This window comes from Leuresthes tenuis, unplaced genomic scaffold (genome assembly GCF_036924035.1).
Source record: "Leuresthes tenuis unplaced genomic scaffold, fLeuTen1.0.hap1 SCAF_13, whole genome shotgun sequence".
NCBI lineage: Eukaryota > Metazoa > Chordata > Actinopteri > Atheriniformes > Atherinopsidae > Leuresthes > Leuresthes tenuis.
Window position 1 is genome coordinate 17,326,305 of NW_027325367.1, and position 22,272 is coordinate 17,348,576.

The 22,272-nt window shown below is 40.3% G+C and overlaps 1 protein-coding gene across 1 annotated transcript in view; it reads left to right on the forward strand.

Moving 5' to 3' along the window:
• LOC140267162 (kelch-like protein 29) overlaps nucleotides 1–22,272 on the forward strand; it is a 210,836-nt gene that overhangs the window by 116,849 nt on the left and 71,715 nt on the right. The window contains exon 6 of the mRNA XM_072362354.1: nucleotides 16,814–16,952. Within this exon, the coding sequence (XP_072218455.1) occupies nucleotides 16,814–16,952 (139 nt within the window). The remainder of the gene's footprint in view (nucleotides 1–16,813; nucleotides 16,953–22,272) is intronic.

Below are 22,272 nucleotides of genomic sequence, written 5' to 3' on the forward strand. Positions count from 1 at the left end.
TCGTTCTATCCAACTGTCTGTTTCTTTCATATGCCTTTATAGCCTTCCAACTATCCCAACTTCCCATACCAACTCGCCTTTTCCCCTCCCTCTCAACTTCATGCGTTGCCCCTGCTCGGCACCTACCACCTGCTCCATGCTTCCCCAACTTTCCTCTGGTCTTTCTCTACTCCACCGATGCAAGAATTGTGAGCCATGTCTTTAACAGCTGTATTTCTTTATCCCAGTAATGCCTCAGTTAGCAAAACCGAATAGAAGATTTAAGAGAAAGGGTTAAAGGTGAGAGGGGAAAAAAGCCTGATTGTTTATAGCTGGAGCTATATGTTGACAATCCAATCAGACTGTCCCCATTTTTACTTAATACCCTGACAAATTCTTTCTGCTTGAACTTTAGCTATTTGGTTGGCACGCACGGAGGTTCAAGTTGCTCTAAGTGGGTGCTTGTGCCATCCCGCTTCATTTCGGTATGTTTTTGTTAACTTTTGTTCAAAAGAAAGAAACAAAAAACAGAATTTTATGTAAAAAAAACAACAACTGTGAACAAGCTTTGTGTCATTAATACAACAGGGATCTAAATGCTGAAGGATTTAATTTCAGTTTCCACGCTGCCACCAGCAGATTTTTCAAATCTGTTGTGGTGGCGGGGGCTTGAGCGCAGTTTCTATTTCAACTCTTTCAAACGATTTTAGTCTCTGTGACACTTTCTTTGCCCTTACGTTGGCAAAAAAAATGCAGGATATAATTGAATTGAACAGTCAACGACAAGGTTGTCTGCCTGAGCTAGAAATGTTTTGTCACTATTGAAACCAAAGGATTTCTAAAGGAGCCTTTAATTATTTGTAACTTCAGTTTTATTTCGCCCCTTTGTCAGCTACTCAGGCTGAGCCAGTGGATTAGAATTTCTTTAGAATCCAACTTTTTAGTCTGTGAGACTTCTATCCTTCTGTGTCAATCACACAGTTTGAAAGAAAAACTCTTTAGCAATCTTTTAATGCAGAAAATTGATCACCAAACTGTACTTCAGCTATTCAGAATAGTTTGAGCTCATTTTCTTAAAACCCCTTTAAAATGCCAGGCCAGTTTGTGTTGTCTCCAATCAAGGTGGTCTCTGCAGAAGTCTACAAGAATGTGGTTTGGGAGTTTGAATCACTAGTTTTCTTAGCAATGATGAAGATGTGTGATGAACATGGCAGGTTCGCTCAGAACCTTCACTATGTCCATTCTCTGATACTCTCTGACCCTCTAACCAGCTGTGATATACAGATCTAAGGCTCACACTGACCTTTCAATGATATCGCAAAAACATAGGAAAATTTTAACATTGGGTAGAATGAGCCCAAATATTTCCCTGAATGGTTCAGCAGTCAATCGCAGGTTAAAGCAAGACAGCCATTTACACTCACAATTACACCTACAGAGAGTTTAATCACCAATTAACCTAACATGCATGACTGTGGGAGGAAGCTAAAGCAGCTCAAGGAAACCCACGCAAGCAGAGCATAACATGAAACTCCATAAAGAGAGGCCTAAGCCATCAACTGAAGAACATTCAGCTACTTCAGAGTCGTACAGTACTACACTCGGTTGTATTCCGCAGTTGACTTTTGAACTTCCTTCTTAAATTCCTTAAAATCAAAAGATAAATTAAGAACCCTGTTCACCTCTCTGTAACCTAGATTTGAAAAGAAGTTGAGTTCTATTTTTCATTGCTGTAAGATCATACACTGAGCATTGAGTGTATTCCTAGAGGCCTCAAATGTGAACAGTGCAGTGTATCAGCACTTTAACTCTCTCTTAAAAGGAAGGAGATCTGTTTGGGTGTATAGTAGGTAATTCAGGTTGCACATCAAATGGGCCCGAATGTCAAAAACTTTGTGCCAGAGGTCGTCGAATATAACTGGATTTACTCATGCAAGTCAAATATTAAAGGCCTTGGAGTTGTAAGCTGCGGAGTGTTGCCAACAAAACCCGAGTGTAAACTCAGCAGGAGCTACCAGGGAGCTGCTCGGTAGTGGAGTTTTTTCTCTAATGAGAAGCCGTTAATTGCAACAGAGGGGGAACTCAGCACCCAAAACAGCTGCAGATGCCCCGTAACACCTCAGTTTAAAAAAAAAAAAAAAGAATAAAAATGCCAGAGGCAGCATCAGCGGGTTAATGTTCGCTTTGCGCTCACTTATCTGAGTAGATAGCCAAACTTTGTCTATGCCCAGAAACTTTTAAATGGGTTTGATAATGCATGCAGGGCATCTAATAAATACTAATGACAGGACTAGACATTAGCAAGAATTGCTGCCCTCTCCAACTCATTATTCCACAGAGTTAGCAACAGGCTTAGCATGTGAATAGGTATAATTCTCCTGTGACTTAGACAAATGATAATGGCTTGCACTGCAATCAAGTGATCTTTGTAGGCTAGTGGTGTTCTCCCTGAGCTTGATGGTCTTCTTTAGCAGTAACAATAAGTTGCCCAAACAGCAATCTGCCATTGCCCTATTAAGTTTTACGAAAAGTGTTGGGTTTTTTTTGCTAGAGGCTGCAGCTCTGAAATATAGTGTTGATTATAATCATTTTTCTGCTACAGTCAAGTCTCTGCAGCCTTTCCCCACTCTGATACAGGCACTGTCTCCGAACGCCTCTCTCTGGTGTGCAGGATCAAAAGTATCATATTAGAGATTTAAACTTAGATTACAACTTTACAAGGACACACCTGCAACACATAAGCACTGGAGCATGCTGGGCACAATCAGAGTTTGTGGGGCCTTCCAGTCACCTAACAGATTGTTTTCTATCCCTGGAGAGAGAAGGTGAAAGAAGGGAGAGAGAGAGAGAGAGAAGTACAACAGAAAGAAAGAAGTGAGGGGAAAAAATTTGATGAAATGTAAAGATTACTCGCATGATTCCACTCTGTAGGCTGTGGATGCTCATCCCAGGCGTGCAGTCTGCCAAGGAGACTCCCACATAAAGCCTAACCTCACCACTAACCTTTCTGCTTGGGCTGCTATGACTTTCACAAAGTTACCCAGTAAACACATATCCTTTGTCTCCGGGGCGAGGTATGACATTTATCTGAAGCTGTGTTTTGGCGACATGGGAATTTTGTTGTTGCTGTTCTTAATTTTTGTTTTCCTGTGCACGTTTGTAGCTAGTTACGCAGCCCTGCTGCTCAGAGCCAACCTGGAGGCTAGTATCACATGTGAGAAGCTTGCAAACCAAACTCAGAAATGAAGGCAAAGTGTAAGACAAGCTGGGCCATGTGCTTACATTCTCTCACGCATGCAGTCAGCCTCCAGTGCGTGCCTAAATGTGAGGGGCAGGAGATGGCGGGACACAGCTGAGGCTGCTGACAGGGCAGCAGAGGGGGGGAGGTTACTTTCAAATTTCATTCGTGATTAAGTGGAGTTTGCCCTTTGTTTTATACGAGGCTTCCATTTGGAATTATGTATTTACTCGTATAATGTGAGGCCTTTTTTGTTTGTTTGCTTGTCTCTTCATGGCCCCTGTTTTCCCTTTTAAAGTTAACTTTCTGGCACTGCTACATTTATATTCCACAGCGGCAGCAGTCATTTGGTTTTAATCTTTCGTCACACTCACAAACCTCTGATCACTTCAGGCACACTCCAGTGCCCGATTAGTTCAAAATCTGTAATTAGAATGCAATTGAACATTTAAATACTGCACTTATTATTATCAGTTGTAAAAGACAGGCTTTTAAAGTAGTTTTTACGTTGAGTTTGAGCTGCAGATATATTTTGTATTTGATTGACAGATGAAAATATGAACATTTACTGAGTTTAACATGGAGAAATTAACAGAATTTTAATTTCTTTTCCCCCTTGCACAAAGTTGTTGTGCAAGCTTTGATTTCAAAGCACAAAAGTCAAAGTAAACAAGAAATAAATAGAAATTTAAGTTTGTCAAACCATAGAAAAATATCATCAACCATTCGACTATCATTCATTATGGTTTTAAAACCATAAAAAGGTGCAGTGTTATTTCAGTGTGCTCAAATGGTTTGATTTAAACTTGGAAGGCAACTTTTCTCAGTTCCCAATTGTAACAAAAAAAAAAAAAGGAAATGGAACACATTCGAAAGCCAGTTTATTAAAGAGGAGTGTACGGTTTCAGTCCAAATCACTAAATCCAACATGGCTGACCTAGGCATAAAAATGGTTGATAGCTGCATTAATAAAGCATTTGTCAGCACTTACATCAGTTTGTGTCTCATTGAATTAGTCACAGTCAAATTAGACAAATGTGTATCAGTAAACCTATTACAACAGTGTCTGTATGCCCAAACTACAGCCCATCAGCCTGTTGTCAACTTCTATTGGGAATAACTGCAAGCTTTGTCAGTGAGCACGTCCTTCGTGCAACTGGAGCTCTGTTAACTTTGGCGTGACATCCTTCCCACCTCCTAGTTCTGACTTGTTGGGAAATTGAGCGAGACATAAGACGCTGGGGCAGCTCAATTTAAGCCCACTAAATTGGTGAAAAGAGGGTTTGAGTTTGTTTTAGGTGAACCGAGCAGCTTAGATGTGAGAAAAAATATTACAGTCACTTTCCCTCTGTGGGCTAAGTTGCTCACTAAATTTGATCGAGAATGGTAGGAGGAGTCCATTTTGCTATGATCAACACTAGCAGCATCTTAATTTTTCCGTTAATCCCAGTTATATCCAACTAAAGTTTGGAAAATGGCCACTGCAGGGGCAGGTGTTGGCAGTCATCCTCAGGTGTCCGTGAGTGCAGCTCAACACAAAACCAATCCACTAAGCATCCACTAATGGAAGCTACTGGAGGAACTGCAGTTCTCCTGAGTATCCTTTGTATATACGCAGTGCTAAACTTTGATAGTGGAGGGAACTTGGTGTTTAAAAGAAAACAAATAAATCCTTGATGTTTAAATCCAGAAAGTGAAGGCACAGGAAGCCCCCTAACAACTGGTTGTTAATCTGGCCTTTTTTGTCCACCAAGCGTGAATATGATTCCCTGATTTGGTGGATAGCCCACTAACTTATGTGTGGCTGCATTTCTCACAGAATGAATCAAACTCTTATTCGTCTCATTATTCCTGGGTGGTTGAAGTGAGCAGAAAAGAAATCTTTAACAGCAAAACGGTGAAAAGAGATAATTCTAACTCTACAGTTGGGTTTAACATAGCCTCTTCACTCTTTTTTAGCAAGTGTGAAACAAGTCATTTCTAACACATGTAATCTGCTTCCATGTGCATCTCTGAATTTGCTCTGACCAAACTTTAATGCCAGATTAAGTTCCTTTGCCAAAGAGTTGCGGCTTCTAATACTCGTTTGTAAAGCCTCTCAAAATACTGGCTTTACTTCCGACTGTCATTGTATCTTCTATGAATAGTAAATACATTCGCTTATTTGCTTATTTATGATCCAGGCGGGTTTGATTAACTTGCCAATGATCTAGAAAATAATAGTAGACATTCAGAGTACATGTTGTACATGTTGGTAGCATGCTTTAAAACTTAGCTGGTATTCCAAGGTGATGCAGCTTCACATGATATATTAAATGTATGAAATTCAAGATACTGCTTTATCTAACCAGAGTATTTGAACGTCAGTTAGTGAACGCTTGTAAGGAGAGTTTCAAGCTGCAGGCAATGCAATTGCACACCTGCATATCAAGTTACCATTATCACCTTGTGTGATGTCGAATGTGGATTCAAATATTCTTGTGCTTCAGCCCAGGGGATTTCAACAGGCCATGCTATGCACTGCTTCTTCGTTTGAGTACATGTTAATACTTAATTTTACACCTGAATGGCGCAAGTATTGTAAGGCATATCACTAAAATGCATAAACATAAGAAATTGCTTCAAATCTCCTTAGTTTAATCTTTGCATAAAGCCGAATTATGACTTGCAAATCGCCTGCTTTGCTAAAATGCGAACAGCTAAATGAACAATGAAGACTGAAATAATTTGGGTGAAATTAACTAGTATTCAACTGAAGAAAGATTTCACCTTCCTGCAGACAACAATAGCTCCATTTTTGACCAGTACATGTGTGTTTTTATGCACTATTTCAACAGAAGTACAGCTGCTTCTTTTTAGCATTTCTTTCTTCGATCTAAAACATTAAAAGAATCATTTACGGGTCTTTAAGTAGATTTCCTTAGCGTTCCTTAGTGGTTACTACAGTATATGAAGTTACTGCACATGATTCACTAAAGTAAAACAAGAACGTGTAAACATTGTTTCTGAACTTTGAAATGTACATGTAGTCCTTTAGAAAAACAGAAGAGTAACTGAGTTCTGCAATCAATCACAGCACATAAAGATCAAAGCCACTCATGTTGAAAATCCTCAGTCTCTGAACCTGCAGCGGAGGTGAAGGCAGCACAACCATGTGCCTTCTGATTGGACAGTTTGATCACAGTTCTCTGTGATTGGATTGTCACCATCCAGTCAGATTGAGGTGTAACGAAGCCAAGATTTCCTCCATAAAATATGAGCGTCATGCACACATGTATTGGAACTTTGAGCGGTGGGTTTTTCTGCTCTGTATTTAGAAACAGATGCTCTTTTTAACTTTTGTACACAGTATTTTTACACATGTACAATGTTTTTATTCACAGGTGCAAACTAGATGTTCTCATGTTCTTTTTTTTAAACACGTGTTCGAAGGCTCATGTAGTGCTACAAACCATGATAGTACTTTACAAGCTTTACGCCTTTCTGACGCTACTTTGAGCCCACATGGCTGTAGTTGATCACAAATAGTTTGGCAGCAGGATTCTTCAGTTTATTTTTTTTCATCTCAGCGCCTGAGGTGAAGTTTTCTATCTGTTGTACTCATGATCAAATCTGGGTCTCAGTGTGTGCATGGAACAGAAGTGTTCCTGTTAACCTGACTAACAGAAACCTGCGTTTGTGTGAGCTGGCCAGCTCTCGCTCGTCCGCGTGACTAAAAATACACACACAGCTGGATGTCCCGAGAGAACTTGGATGCTCAGTCAACCTTCTCAAGATGAGGCACAAATGACACATAGTTTTCACAGATGCTCCCTGAAAGGTTCCATTCATACAGAAACACAAGACCTGTGTCCAGATGATTCATTCAGCCTTGTTTTTCCGCCCTGATTTTTAATGCGTGTTTGACGGAGCCCTGTCGCTTCAAGCAATTTCTACAATGGCAACTTAGCAATAATTAAAAGAGAAGATGGAGAAGTGTCGTGCACCCAGGCAGTTCTAATCAAATCCCTTTCAAGCGTACAGTATGTTATCTACACCAGCCAGCAACTCCTCATAAGCACAGCGTTGTTATTAGGATTAGACTCTCATGACAATATGTTGCCTAAAGTGGGGCGTTTGTGTGTGTGCGCACGTGCTTGGGTGATGTTGCATTTGCATAGTCTGCATATGCATGACTGCGTGCGTGTCTCTGCATTAGCGTTTGCGTGTTTTTCCCAATAACAATGTCATCTGCTGCGGGGAGGATGGATTACTCGAGCCTGACTTGAGTTTGACAATGATATCCTCCATAATGCTTAAGTTGAATCTTTGCTAATTTGTGATAGAGTAGATTGCAGTGCACTTTTACAGTTTCATGTGGAATGAAGTAAGTGAGCATAATCCTTATCAGCATCCTGCCTCATTGGCATTACAACTGATAAAACAATCTACAAATTTGAGGCCAAAGCTTGGCCTGATAAAAGTATTCCCAAAAAGCGAGAGTGTCCTCGCTGAGTGATTTTCAGACCAACCTATGATGCACATTCATAGATAGAAACGGAAATGTGCCCCGAAAGAGTTGGAATCTGAAAACTCTGGAAGTTATGAGTAATTGTTACTTTAAAAAGATGATTAATGGGAGCTATTATCTACTCATTTATCAAAACCCATCCGCACATTGTTGGTTTTGGAGAACATCCCACTTATTTATTGAGCCATTTTACATAATTTTGATGCATAATTGTGCAATTCCCAGAATGATGGAGGAAAATAAATACTCCAGTCAGGCGCTGATGCTATGAAGCAGTTTGGCAGCTGTTTCTATACAAATAGGAATGCATGTGTCGTCCAAAAACAAGCAAAAAAAAAACTAAATAAAAAGTTTAGTTTTGCAGCAATTTAATTTTGACAGAGAAAACGATTGTTTACACGAAATACAATCATTGAGCAACTTTGCACATATAGTGACAAGCCTTTGGATTTAGTTTGTTAAATTATCCCAGTGGAAAAAACTTAAAAGCTGGTATATCATCAAAAACAGTTCATTTATGTAATTACTATATAATTATTAGTTACGGCAGTGCTCATCACATCTCATTAGTTCATCTTGTTACCCCACTTGCTTTATGTTGTGAACTGATTTTGTTGAAACTGGCATTTTGAATGAATCTGTGACCACATCAAGCTCACGCACTGAGCTGCCTGGGAGGTGCTGTCGGATTCATCAGACTGTGCGGTGCAGATTGCATGAGTCATATCAGCGAGCGGGTAAATACGTCAAAGGAATCAGGGATTTTTCTATGATGCTCGGAATACTGAGAGGTGTGACGCACAGCGCGAGAACTTTGTCAACCGTTGTTCACAATTAAAAGTACAGTTGTAGTTGTCCCTCAGCTTAACTTGCCATTTAAAGTGACATAAGTTAACGTGCATCGCTATACACACTGTTTTGCTGCACATTGGTTTTGGGACTGTGTTGTTGGAGCAAAAACAAAATGAGCGGGTGTGGATGCCAAGGACATCAAGCTTCCCCTGTACTTGGAGTAAAATAAAAAGTCTCAGCCGATTTTCTTGTGCTTTCTTTAAAAGAAGCTGCCGTCAAATTTGCCTTCACTGTGAAGAACTGTTTAAGGAAAAAAAGAAGGGGGGGGGGGTAGATTTAAGATGTTGCCCTGCTTTCTGGATGACACAGGTGGCCAACATCGCTGGTTGTTTTTATCTGGTTCAATGGATTGGGTTTAAAAACAGCCAAAGGAACACACACACACACACACCTTTAGCTTCCTGAAATATAAATCTAAACATGCATTTGATGTGAAAATGGATTGTGCTAGATTTGACGTCCATGTAATTGCACCGCTGATATTTCCCTGGGTGACTGGTGCTGGCACAGCCGGTATTACCCAGGTGTACCCATTAAGAACTGATTTGCGGACGTAGTCGAGACTTTGGGACATTTCGGATTCTCCTAAAAATATTTTGAAAGTGTAGCTGAGCGTTGAGGCTTGATTTGTTTGCTCAGTTTGAAATTTTAGCTGAGGTCATGTCCCAAAGGAAAAGTTTAAATAAAAATGAATCTTCTAAACCCACCCTATGTGCACACACAATCAAACACTGAAACCCACATCTTAAATCTCAGGTGAGTATTCCAATCATATACATACACACACGGCACAAAATCAGCTATTGGCTAAAAGGATTTTTTTACATCTGTAGTGGCCCAGAGTTTCATCATCTGTGCATCCCGAGTATGTATGAGAACAACGGCAAGAATGAAAGAAAATAACCACATAAAACAAAAACAGTCAATCGAAATAAGGATGAGTTTCTTTTCCAGACATCATGCCCATCAGTCCACCCATTTAGATGTGTGAAGTTGTTAAAAGCCCCTCAGAGAAACCAAAACTGGCCAGGTTGCTATTAGAAACAAGAATCCTATGATGACCTACCTGAATAAGACAAAAAAAAGCAGATTTTTGACCAAAAAAGAATTATAAATGGACATGCCCAAAATAAGTACAGTAATGCACCTTCAATTCGATTTATCACAATCTGAGGAAACAGCAGAGGAAAATTTATGTAATGCGCTCTTGGAATAATAAAACAAACGTTGTGTCTCTTGGTGTAGATTAAGCTTGTTTTGCATTGACTCCGCAGAGGAATATGGATGTGCATGCCTTTCTCTTTTACTCTTGTTGATTATTTTAAAGTTTTGCTTTACAGTACCTTGGATACTAATTCAATAAACCACGTTTCCCTGATTTTGCTTAATATGCACATTAAATATTAACTGCAAGAGTAGGTTGAAGCTCAGTGCAGAGCTTCTTAGGCAACCGTTTCAAACGCTCCACCCCAAAACAAACCTCATGAATCGGATTTTACCATTGGAAAAAAGCTGCATGCAACTTACTGTTTGCACGCTGTTCATGTTTCTGCTTTAAACTTTTGTCCATATACTTGTCCAGTACCTGCAGTATTTCGCTGCTTTCAAGCGCAGACCAGACACTGCAGTGCTTCGAGGAAGGAAGGGCCATGGTGGCACTCTTGTTTGCTATCCACAGGAGTATCCTCTTGTTAAAACTTGACTGTGACCGCTTGTCATATATTGTACCCTCTACCTGCCTAATGAGGAAGCCACTGCACCAGCTGGGACCAGAGATTTTCTCGTCCCCTCTGTGCACACAAACATAAAGAACAAGAGCAATGTGCCTGACATCCCGTCGCACTTTAGCAGCAGGCCAGTGGTCCCCCTTTGTTTATATTCCTTTTCTGAGCTTGTACTTGTATTTGCTTCAACTTTGTTCTACTACTACCAGTTATTTGCTTGGGGATGCGTACACGTCTGGCCCTTGAACGGGAGGGTAATCACTGGACAGAGTAACTCTGTGCTTTTTTTTTTTTTTATACTCCTCCAGATCTTTTTTTATGTCTATTGTAGAAGGAAACAAAGGGCCAGGCGGCGTCTTTGAGGGGCACAAGTTCCTTTTCTCTCTGTCTTCCCATGGCTCAGTCCAGGCTGGTTGACAGCAGTGCCGAGGCTCCAGCAGAGCAGCTCAGAAGATTTAAGCAAAGGGAAAAAATAAAGCAACCTCATCATGGACTATTCTCTAAGGCTATATGGTACCACCGCTCTCTTACAGACTGAAATCAGGACAGCTAGAGACTCAAGGGGTCTCGAGGATTTCTGATGCCTTGCATGAGCTGTTTTGCTGGAAGTAGGCACAGACTATTGAGACATCTTCAGAAATGAATGTGGCAGTGATTGTTAGAGGTATGTGTTAGAGACTGTTTAGAGTAATTGCACTCTGAAATAGACCCAGGCTAGATTGGGCTGTACATGAGATCTGATGGCTTTTATCCACGTGAAAGCGCAGTTTGTTCTGGCAGATGGTATCTCCAAGAGTGGTCTGATAGTGTTGATGACATCTAGCACCTGCTAAAGCCTGACATTTAGCCACCAAGGCTTTTGAGATAGTTTTTCTTTTTAATGGTAATGTAAGAAACTATTTCTGATGAATCGCTCAGTTGGAATAGTGGTTATCCATTTCTTCCTAAAAAAAATTTAAAAAATCATCTGGATTTTATGGTGTATTTCTGAAATGGAGTTTTGTGGTGACACAAAGATTTTAATTTCTTGAAGAGACTTTTCAAAAAGTGGTCAAAGAAAAACTTCAAGTATCTCTTTTTTGCTTTACTCAACTGTTAATTGAGTACTCAAGTCTATTCATTTCGTTTCAGGAGTTATTTTTGCATGAGCTCATTTTTAAAACATTTTTAACATTTTATTTATTTATTTTTTTATATTTTACTCAGTTTTGCAGGTAAGGTATAAAAATTTTTATTTATTTATTATTTATCAATCTATATTTTTTACCCGGGATACTAGAAGTTTTGTCAGAATATTTTTTTTCAAGTCTAAAAAAAATGTAAAGTGGCATTTAGAATTGATCTTTTTCCAGATGTTTTGCCTTTTTTGAATGCAGTTTATTGTAAATATCGCAAAGAAATTTCTCCGTATGAAGATGAACTCTTCCTTAAATAAAAAGTAAGCTAGCATTAAAAAAAAAGTATGTATTTTAGCTTGATTAGCAAGAAAAATATATTTCTGCAACTTGGTTTTAGAAAAATTGTCAAATAGGAATCAATAAATGTTGCTTCAAATATTTGAATATGAGCGTTTACCCTTACATTATTTTTTCCACTGTCATCATTTACTTGGTGGTTTCAAATAAAAAAAAATGAAATGCTACAAAAATAGAAATATTTTTCGATATCAGATCAAAAATATTTACTGAAATTCATAAAATGCATTACTGCAGCACGAGGCAAAAGCAGCCGCTTAATTAAAAAGACGTGCAAATGTGGTCACTCGAGAAGATCTTTTGGAATTTTGTAAAAGTGGTCTCTCGACATCATAGCAGAGTCTTTGGGGCTTTAGTCTGTTGGATCTGAGGTTTGGAATGGAGAGATTACATTATCCAGCGTGTGCTGGTGCTGAACTTTTGACCATCACTCTTGCCCCTAAATGCTCTTTGTGGGTGTATTTTACAAGTGAGAAACCATTTTAAGAGGTGTGTCTCATAAAATGCTCTCATTGTTTGTTTTTTTATTTTTATGACAGATGTAGTCACAGTAAACGAGTTAATTCCTGACTAATATCAGATGATTTAATTGTTCTGATTGATTTGGATAGATATTGCACCACTTTACAGGCCCCAGTGTGAAAGTGGTGCAACACTAACCTTGTAGGATGTGGTCACATATGCTTTTTTTTTCTTCTTCGTTTTGAGGATTTAAGAACTTTTGCTTTGTTTAGAGGGAAAAAATAAGCTTTTTGGAAGCCTGACAGAGGGAAAGCTTTTTTTCTTAGGAGGAGCTCCTTTGTGCATGATTATGAACTGTGTTCTCGGCCTGCTGGTTTTATGCCTCTGTATGCCCTTCATTGAAATAGAATTTCTCAAACACCCCTTTGCATCAAAGGCTTTTGCACAAGGAATCCCATTTTGATCAGACTCCCTCAGTCCCCCATGTCTGTTCCATCCTGTTTTTGCAGCTTTAAGGCAGATTTAAAGGCAGACTCAGTCTTACCTTTCAAATAAAATTTTTACTTTAATTTAGGGCTCGTGATAATCATTAAACATTGTGTAAACTGTGAATTTTTCTAAGGATAAATGTCAGTTTAACCTATTGATGGAAGAAATATTTAAATTTTATTAGTTTTGTAGTATTAAAATTACTGTTAATAATTTATTCTTTTTCTTTCATTAATGTATATTGATATGATTATAATTACTATATATATATATATATATATATATATATAACATTTAAATGGTAAGTTAATTTAATTTGCATTTCTTTTATTTGGTTATCAAAATACAAGTTGGAATTAGCCCCAGTTAATATGTAAAGTTGAAAAATTGTGCACTCAGATTTATTTGCAATAATTTGTCACTTATATACACTTTTGAGGTGGAAAAAATCTATATTATTTATCGAGGGGAAAATGACGGACTGCAACTATAAAAAATTTACTTAATTTAACAGACAGAGTTATTTTTCGACTTATTGGTTAGCTAGCATGGTTTATTCTGGGTAATTAAGGTGCAGGTGCTGGTTGTATGTGATTGTTGAAAGTTTTAAAAGAGGACATAAAGGTCAGAGTCAACACATCAGTGGAACTTTCTGCTCCGCTACGCAGAGTGTCATCCAATAGGATAGAGACGTGGATGATTATACGTTAACTGGAGCTGTTAGAATACAAGATCATTTTTCTAAAACGTGGAAACACAAAGTCAAACCGGAAATAATTATCAAAAATTTTACAGAGGTCACTCAATTTTTTTTTATATATATTTTTTTTTTCAAGCGAGTCTTCTCTACCATTTCTTCCTTACTCAAAATAATAAAGAAAAAAAACTATTTAAACTGCTCTGTGACTTATTCCTCCCTTAAAAAAAAAAGAGTCCATCTATTTTTTAAAGAATAATGTAACGGTAAACAATTATAAACTAAAATCTAACTTTGCGTGTTAGAAATCCAGTAAGATTTCGTATGTACATTTAAAATTTTATATTCAAGAATTTCTTTATATTTTGTTGACTTGCGCAAAAAATCCAAAAGCTGGTTCTCCATACCAACATGCAGATAATCGCATAATGATTGTCCTACTTTGTGTCAGTACATTTTACTGTCAAAAATATTTCTTCATTTTTAACCTAATTCTAACTCAAACGAGCCCACCACAAAATGGTGGGCCTGCGCATGTAAAATGCATGTATAACCCTAAAATGGCTCCGAGTTCAACAACCAATGGCATGCTGAGTCGTCCTCCAACAGCAACCAATCGACAGCTCAGCGAGTGACTTACAACACCGCGTAATGGGAAGGCACAGTGCATGCTGATAGGTTACTTGAAATCACGCCTGTGGGCCCAATTGGCCACAGTACACCGAGATATTTGACAGTAGAGTTACTAGGCTGAACAGCAGAGTTGGCACAGTGTTCATGCCCCCATGTGGTGTGTCAACCAATCATAAAAAGCATGCGCAGGATAGCTTTGTTACTTTAAGTTCATCAAGGGCAGGACAATATGCTATAACATGACACCAGTGCATGCTTTCCATGATAACCTCAAGAGTTGCACTGTAATTGAACATAATACCCCGATGAGAGTTCAAAATCGCGCCACTATTTTATCCATCTGGGACGTCTCGGTCTTGCAGAGCTTAACAGTCCGCAACCCCACCCCCCACCCCTTTTGGGGTATTGAGATGTTTGGTGCTTCAAAGCTACCGTGGTTCCTTCAAGCACGAATGTGCCTCACCACGCTCTGCCCCAATCCTGAGAATGAAGACGCCATGTGCAGTTTCATGGTCCCTGTTGGTGACGAGTTGTTCCAGGGCGCTCTCTGATCCACCCACAAGAAGCCATAATTAGCTTTTCCATCATGCATTCAGGTGTGTCTGCATGGCTCTCAGGGAGGCGGCCATTGTTTGCTGACAAGTGGAGTTCTCTGTCTCCCCCTCTCACTTTCTCTATTCTTTGGGCAAATGGACGTTGTGAGGTGTGGCTGATTGGAGATGAGAGCCATAGCAGTCGCTGGAAATTCACTAATTCAAACTCCAAACTACTGTGTATTCACTATTCACAGTCCATGCCCACACAGTAATCAGATGGCTGGGCCAACTGACTGTGGCCAGTGCAACGTGGAGAGTGGAGAGAGATGGATGACAGACAAGGCAGCCAGCAGTCTTTGTGTTTATGTGTGAATGTACACGGCTTACGAACCATGCAGCTGTGAATCCAGTCAGAGAGCGGCGGACATACTGTCAAAAATCGCATCTCTCATTATTTCTTGCCTCATTTAGTATTCAGTGTGTTTAATAACCAGGTCATTTTTTTTTTTTTTTGCCCATTACTTCCTTGATGTGATAACTCTGAAGGATGCGCTGCTCAGAGAAAAGGCTTTTAGCGAAGCACGCCTCTGAATAGCACCTTATTTGTCATGTGTCTTTATACTGTATAATTTCAACTGCCGAATTAATTCAGAGCTGAGCTCCCAGTGTCAGACAGGACAATGGAGGGAGCTAAATGAGTAGATATTCCAGCCAAATAGAAGGGCGAGTGTCATTCCAGGTTAATTAAATCTCAGCTTTGAGCCTGGCGCGAACACAGACCTCTGTCGGGATGATAACATAAAAAAACTCCTTTATTTCGCCAGATTGTTCACCAGAACAATCAGTCAGATCAGTTTTCTTACATTTCAAGGCTAGGCAGCTCCTTTAAGCACACATCTATACATAAACACATGCTGCCCTTTCTTGTTGCACATGATATTACTGGCTAGTAATTCACCAATGCAATTGTTCAAATACCATGTTTAAGCTACACTTTTGAAGCTAATTAGCAGATTAGCCTCTGGAAAAGAAAATCCCCATGTGCTGATTAGAGGAGAATTTGCTACCTTTCCTATCGAAATTATTCCACATCTCACATTCTGGCTCTTTCCTCAGCATGGAATGTGTGCCTTTGCACCACGCAGACTTTGCTTTGTGCCAAAGTATTTACTGTGCCTCGCAGGCTGCAGTCTCTGTGAAATGCTCTTTTAATGCCTAGACGACCGTATGGAAGGTGTCTCCCTCTATAATCAGGATGTTCCACATTCTGGCATGTCTGTAGTTTATTATTCGATTGCTTTAGTGCTCTTTTTAGTGGCGCTCTCGATAGGAGATTAACAGAGCGTCAGTGTTGGATCTCCTTCCCCAAGCTGTAGAATAAGTTTCCAGTCTCCTGCTGATTTTCACTCTCAGCATCCCCTCATGGTGCCTCATTAAGATTCAGACAAACAAGCGCCTCCGACCCAGCACTACAGTAAGGCCAGGCTTAACATGCTGCTACTACACCCCAATTCACTGTGTTTTGTAGCCCTCAGCAGCACATTGCTTTGGCTCCTAGCATGTTTTCTCCCAATTCTCACCTTAATCTTTGTTTTTCCAGTTCATTTTTTTATTTTTATTATTTCCAGAGAGGAAGACAAGAGTGAGTGTGGATTTTTTTCTTCTAAAGTGTGTAAGGAGAGGGTGGTGGGATTTTGGGATAACATTTGAAGGTCAGCCCTACACAAAGATTTTTATTTCAATATGAATAATGCATTGACGGTACCTCTGTTTTCAGCCCTCACCTCTTTTAGATACTTTTTTTAATCTCATCCATCAAAGTTGTAGAACTGCTGTATAAATTTGCCAGAGTTACAAGAGTTACAGAGTTTTTGGTCTTATTCCTAGTCCTGCTACCCACTAGCATGTCTTGACTATTTCACATTCCTCTCTCCTTTACCTAATATGTGATCTTATCTTATTTTCTGCTTCCTTTTTTTCCGTTGTGCTTTTTTCTGAAATGTTTGATCAAATCTGTGCGTGTCACTTCTTCTCTATCATTTGATGAGCATCGTTTCCTAAAACTGGTGCGAACTGTGCTCTACAATCTGCACTTTTGCTTTCCTGCCATGTTGTCGATTCACATGTGTCTGTATATATGTTTGTTTGGAAAAAAAAAAAAGAGTGAGAATTCTAAACCCAAATGTGGCACTGTCTGTTTCTTTTTCTTGTTCTACAGAGATGTTGAAGGAGCTGAACCAACAGCGCAGAGCGAAAGAGTTTACAGACCTGAAAATAATTGTTGAAGGCAAAGAGTTTGAAGTCCACCAAAATGTTCTAGCTTCCTGCAGCTTGTATTTCAAGGACCTGGTGAAAAGGTTTGCCTTCGCTCCCCCTTCCACCAGCTGTTGATCCAATCTGTTCTTTTCATAGGGCGCATTTGTGTCGCTTCTTTTTCCCTCCCCCTCTCTCTCTTGCAGGTGTGTGAAGACTTTGGTTCCTAGCACAGGGCCAGCAGCCATTCCTTCCTCCTCCCACTCAAATGAATGTATCTGAAACCGGAGAAAAAGGTCAACATTCGTCATTACCTTTCCTCCCCATGTAGGGCACTTTAACCACATTTCCATTTTAATGAGCAGTGAAAATGTTCCATGACTGGGGATGCTTTAAAAAAAAAAAAAAACTCACCAAAGGCCCAAAACAAAAGAATCATACATCGTGCCCATTAGATGGTAATTTGCCAAAGCCATACTGTCCTTTGTGGGCAGAGGGAGTTTTGTCTCCGGAGCTATAATATTTTGTTTGTTGCTAATTATTGAGTTTTTGCTTCAGAACGGCCTTTTTTTATATGCCAATACATCTTGGTTAGTGTGTTTTAAACAAAAAAAAAAAAGACATTTCAGAGTCATAAACAAAGGATGAAACAGAAGCACATCTAAGACATCTTACTGAACCACCACTTTCACAGGTTAACACCACCATTCACTGATGTATTCATCTGATTCTGATCCAAGTATTTCCCCAGTATTCTACCCTTCATTCCTCATATTCCTTCGTCTTCACGGGTTGTTTTCTTATTGTTTGTGCCTGTGTGTCAGCTGTAGTGTATGTGTGTGCATACGTGAGTGTGGTAAAGTCTGATAGCACAAGTATGTCTTTTTTCGATCCTCCCTGTTTTCCGGCAAGTGATTACCTTAAATCCCTAATGTCCTCATCCTTACTTCAAATCCTTGCAGGTGCTTTCGGCTTGATTGTAAGTCCTCTGGACCCAAAGGTGTTTTCCCCCTCCCCACCTTTATGTTGTTTGTGTGTGAGTGGTGGTGTTGAAATGGTTAGGAAAGAAGTGCTCAGTGTGGACAAAGCCAAACAGAAAGACGCACATGCCAGCGATAGCAGGAATGCCGTGGGGAAGTCTGTCACTTTGCTCTGTGGCCACGTTGCCTCCATGGCGAGCTCATCGGAGAACAGAGAGCTGCTTATCAGCTCCGGCGGCCTCCACGCTCGCCACCGATACACTTGTTCCTCCTCAACGGGGTTAGAAGGAGGGAGACCAGCAAGAGAACAGAGGTGGAAAAGCAACAGAGCTGCATCTCTACGAGAACCACTCGTCTCCATGACAGCTACACGGGCCATGAATAAAACTGAGACAGCGAGTCTTCCTTTTGACCTTGACAATGGCACAGACGCATCCTGTGAGACCGAAGTGACTTTGGATAGGACTGAAGCCCCCGCGCTGGTCAACCTGTCTATCAGGTTGTCTCGTCTGTGCCTCTTATCTGGGACATGGCCAGATCATTTATGCACAAAGTCGGGGCCCCTGAAAGACAAGCAGGGCTCCCAAAGGAGTTGGCTGAATTTCATCAGGCTCATCCTCATGCCTGCTGCTGCATACAATAACTTATCCTTGCTGTTTTCTTTGACAGTTTGAGAGGGTAAATCGTCAGTAATTGGGTAATTAATCATGAGACTGTTTTGATTTAATGTCATAATGTCAGATTTCATGAGATTTGAAAAATATACTAATTCGGCGTCACTCTGGAGAACATCCAATGACTTTTCTAGGCTAGTAATCATTTTTGTAGACATCTTTAGTTTGATGTAATGAAACGATGATATCAGCATTCTGCTAACATGACACCATCAGCAGTGCCTGCTAAGGCTTGTGGCAGCTCCACCTTATGGAAACAAGAATAAAGCAGCAGTGACAATTTGACAAGGCAGGGTCAGAAAGGGGGGGGGCACACGCAAAATGACCGAAGATCGAACAGGGCTGGCAGAGGGAAACAAAGCATTTTGGTCGGAGCCGTGAGGTCTTTGCAGCCGAACAGAGTTGCAAGCTCAGTCTGTCCCTGAGTTACGACCTCCCATGTGCTGCTAGGGTCAGTTTTTCAGTCCGGCTGGAATTATGCTGATGCTTCACGACGTTTGCTACTGTCCATATCTTTACGAGGTCAAATAACAGAGGCAGGCAGGGAGAGACTTCATCTTCTTATATGCTCTGAACCCACCCTTCCTCGCCTCACTCATTGAGTAGGCACTGAGTAGTGCAGCTCAGACCCCCTGTCAGCTCGTAAAACATTGTTGTGTATGAGTGTGTACAGTATGTGCTTGAAATTGGAAATATGTGTCCAGTGTACTTGACATGTGGTGGATGCAGGTGTTTTACAGCATGCATGCTTTTTTTATGTGTGTGTGTATGTGTGTGCAAACACGTGGGAGGCGATGACGCACTTCTTTTGTGAAAACTAGGTAGGCTGTATTAGTCAGAATAGTCGAGGTGTAATCCTGGAAGGTGGGGGAGTACACATCACGCTTTTTTTTTTTTTTTTTTGTGGTCTAGCAGCATAGTTTGCAGGCTTCACATGGATTTCAAATGGAAAATTTAAAAAAATAAATAAACAAATTATAAATAAATTGAGCCCTAATTTTCAACTCGTCTCCACTGCCGACATTCTCACCTGAAACATTGGGGCTTACCCCTACAATGTGCATTTTACCTTAAAGTACCTGGAGGATGCAATGCCATTCCTGAACGTACGCACACGTTTGCCCTAACCCCCTCCAAAAAACCTATTACCTTACCTTTAAAAGGGCCAATGCACAGAGCAGGGAGACAGATCATCTCTGGTAATTCCATTTTACCCCTCGGGAGTTTCCAATAAGCGTGCTCGCAGGCGTTTAATTTATGGCCACTGCATCTCAGCACCACTGTAATGTAAAAAGCTCCAGAATCTTTGAGCAGTCCTGACACGTGCTTTTCTGCCATTTGTTTTCTCCCTTCCCCCTCCCGGCTGTATATGTCGACCTATGAGTTTTCTATGATCTTGAGTCAGACCATGAAATGTGCAGGGAGCTGTTTTAAAGCCCATTACGGTGTCGGCCCAGTGTGAACACTGCCGTCCTGTGTGAACTGTTTAGCCCTCTGCTGCATGATTTAGCTTTTAGAGAAGACTGGTTACTGCTGTGTCGGAATTTAAAGGACACACTCACCCAAATTACATAAAAAGATAAGGAAGTTTCTCATTTATTCATTCTTTAGATTTTTCGAGTTGTTCTATTTTTTCTTTTGGTTTTGGTAACTTAACAAATTCTGCCAAATTCAATCAGATTAAGACAGTTCCTCTTATGAAGAAGAGAAAAGGCAATTCTTCTCTGACACATACAAGAGGCCTGGACCCCGTGAACCTGTCATGAAAATTCTAAAAACGAGAAAATCGGTTAATCCAATAAGCTTAGATATCCATTGTGTTGAATTCAGCGGCATCTAGTGGGTGAAGTTGCAGACTGCAGTCAAGTAAATACCCCCTCTCCTTCCACTCGTACAGGAGAATCTACAGTTCAAAGACTCTGTGAAAGAGGTGTCGACACAGTCTGAAATTAAGGGCTTGATTTAAATTGGATAACCACAAGTAAAACAATTCTCACTTTCACGCGATTCCACATTAGTACAAATATAGTTCGGAATATTCTGTTGGATTTCTGTAAATGGGTCCCGATAAAACCACGCACTATTGTGAACTACAAGCTACTTCCAAGTAATTTGTGTTTTTTTTTCTTTATTTCTGGTCATCACTCCTCAAAGTAAATTTATTTTTTCATGTCATGAGCCCCCGTCAAGAGTTGCGTTGATGGCCATGTGTTTCATACTTGGATGGAGCTTTTTGACTCTCCACCTGTCACCCGGTGTCCGACACAAACTGGACTTGTTCCCGCCAGGTAGCCTTGAAGGCTCCTGTCTTGGACACCTGCCATGAATGCAGTGCCATGACCTCAATAGTAAGGGAATAGATATAAACATAAAACAAAAATATAAACCTGACATTCATAAAGCAGCTGCATTCTGTTCATTTATATAATTCATTTCTGATTTATGCTGTGACAAGATGTAAATGTGAGCCATTTTTAGCCCAGGCGGTCTTGGCTTTGCATCCTCTATCTCAGCATACCTTGGTAGTATATACATTTCCACTGAATAAATGGTCTTGTTAGAACAAGCTAAATGTATTGCCTGTAAATGGGCTTTTTTAAAAAAAAAAATTATTGAGGTTGAAGGATGTTTTAGGAAATATGTGTGCGTGTGTGTTTGTGTTTGTTTTATGCCCCACCACCTCTGCCTCACCGCCATTTTGACAGTCGTGCCGATTTTAAGACTTCCTCTTGAATAAGTGGTTCATTTTTCACAAACAAATTTCTTTGCTTGAGTGTGCCCATCATTTTCCTCCCCTTGCCCTATCTCTTCTCCTGTCTCTCTTGTCCTCCTCGCCTCCCTCTTTCACTATTTAAATTCAAGTCTGCAATCAAACGCAGCATAAATATCCACCTCTTTTAGAGAGCTCCGGAAAAGTCATTTCCATAACACAAGTGCTCAGACAAAACAAACTGCCACTCGAGCTGGTTCCTATTGCACTAATTGACCAGGATGATGAGCATGCTCTTCTTTTATTTTTAGCTCCCCCCCTCCCTCTTTTCTTCCCACCTCCCTCCATCACTTTAACCCTGAACAACACTCCCCTTCCCTTCTTTCTGTCCTATTGCCTGCCCCCACTGCAGGGCTTTGTGCTGAAAAAGGGCAATAACGCTTATGTGGCTTTTTGCTTTGCAGGAGGAAAAAGAGTAACTACTTTGGTTTTTCCAGCCAATGTCCATCCAGAGACAAATGCAGTTGTCTTTCATTTTATTTGGATGTCCTTCTCCCTTCTCACCTCCAAAGTACACTTCATAAATGACGACTAATGTCTCAGTTCATACACCACAGGCTACTGATGATTATTGCAGCGGATGTTTAGGTGTGATGGTGTATTTTTTTTTTGGGGGTGGGCAGGGATATCTCTTATTTAAAAGACCAAGGCACAGTCATGGAACAACCCAAACCCTCCCTCAGAAGGATGGCTGCTGGCTCCCTGTGGAAGAACCGTCTCGCCCTGCCTCCCTTCCTTTTGTTTTCTCCTCATTGAACACTCACTCCAGCCGTTCTGTCTGTCTCATATTTATTTATTTATTTATTTTTTTACTTTCTTTTTGTGTGACCAACTGCTGTTTGTTATGATTTCTAATCCAACCAACAGACTTCTTCAAAAAGAAAAAGAAAATAGACACACGTGAACACACACGCTCACAGGAACAGACACGGCATTATCACTGTGCTGCCATGACTGGCAGGAGCAAACAGCCTCCATCCATCTTAATGTAGGCTACTTT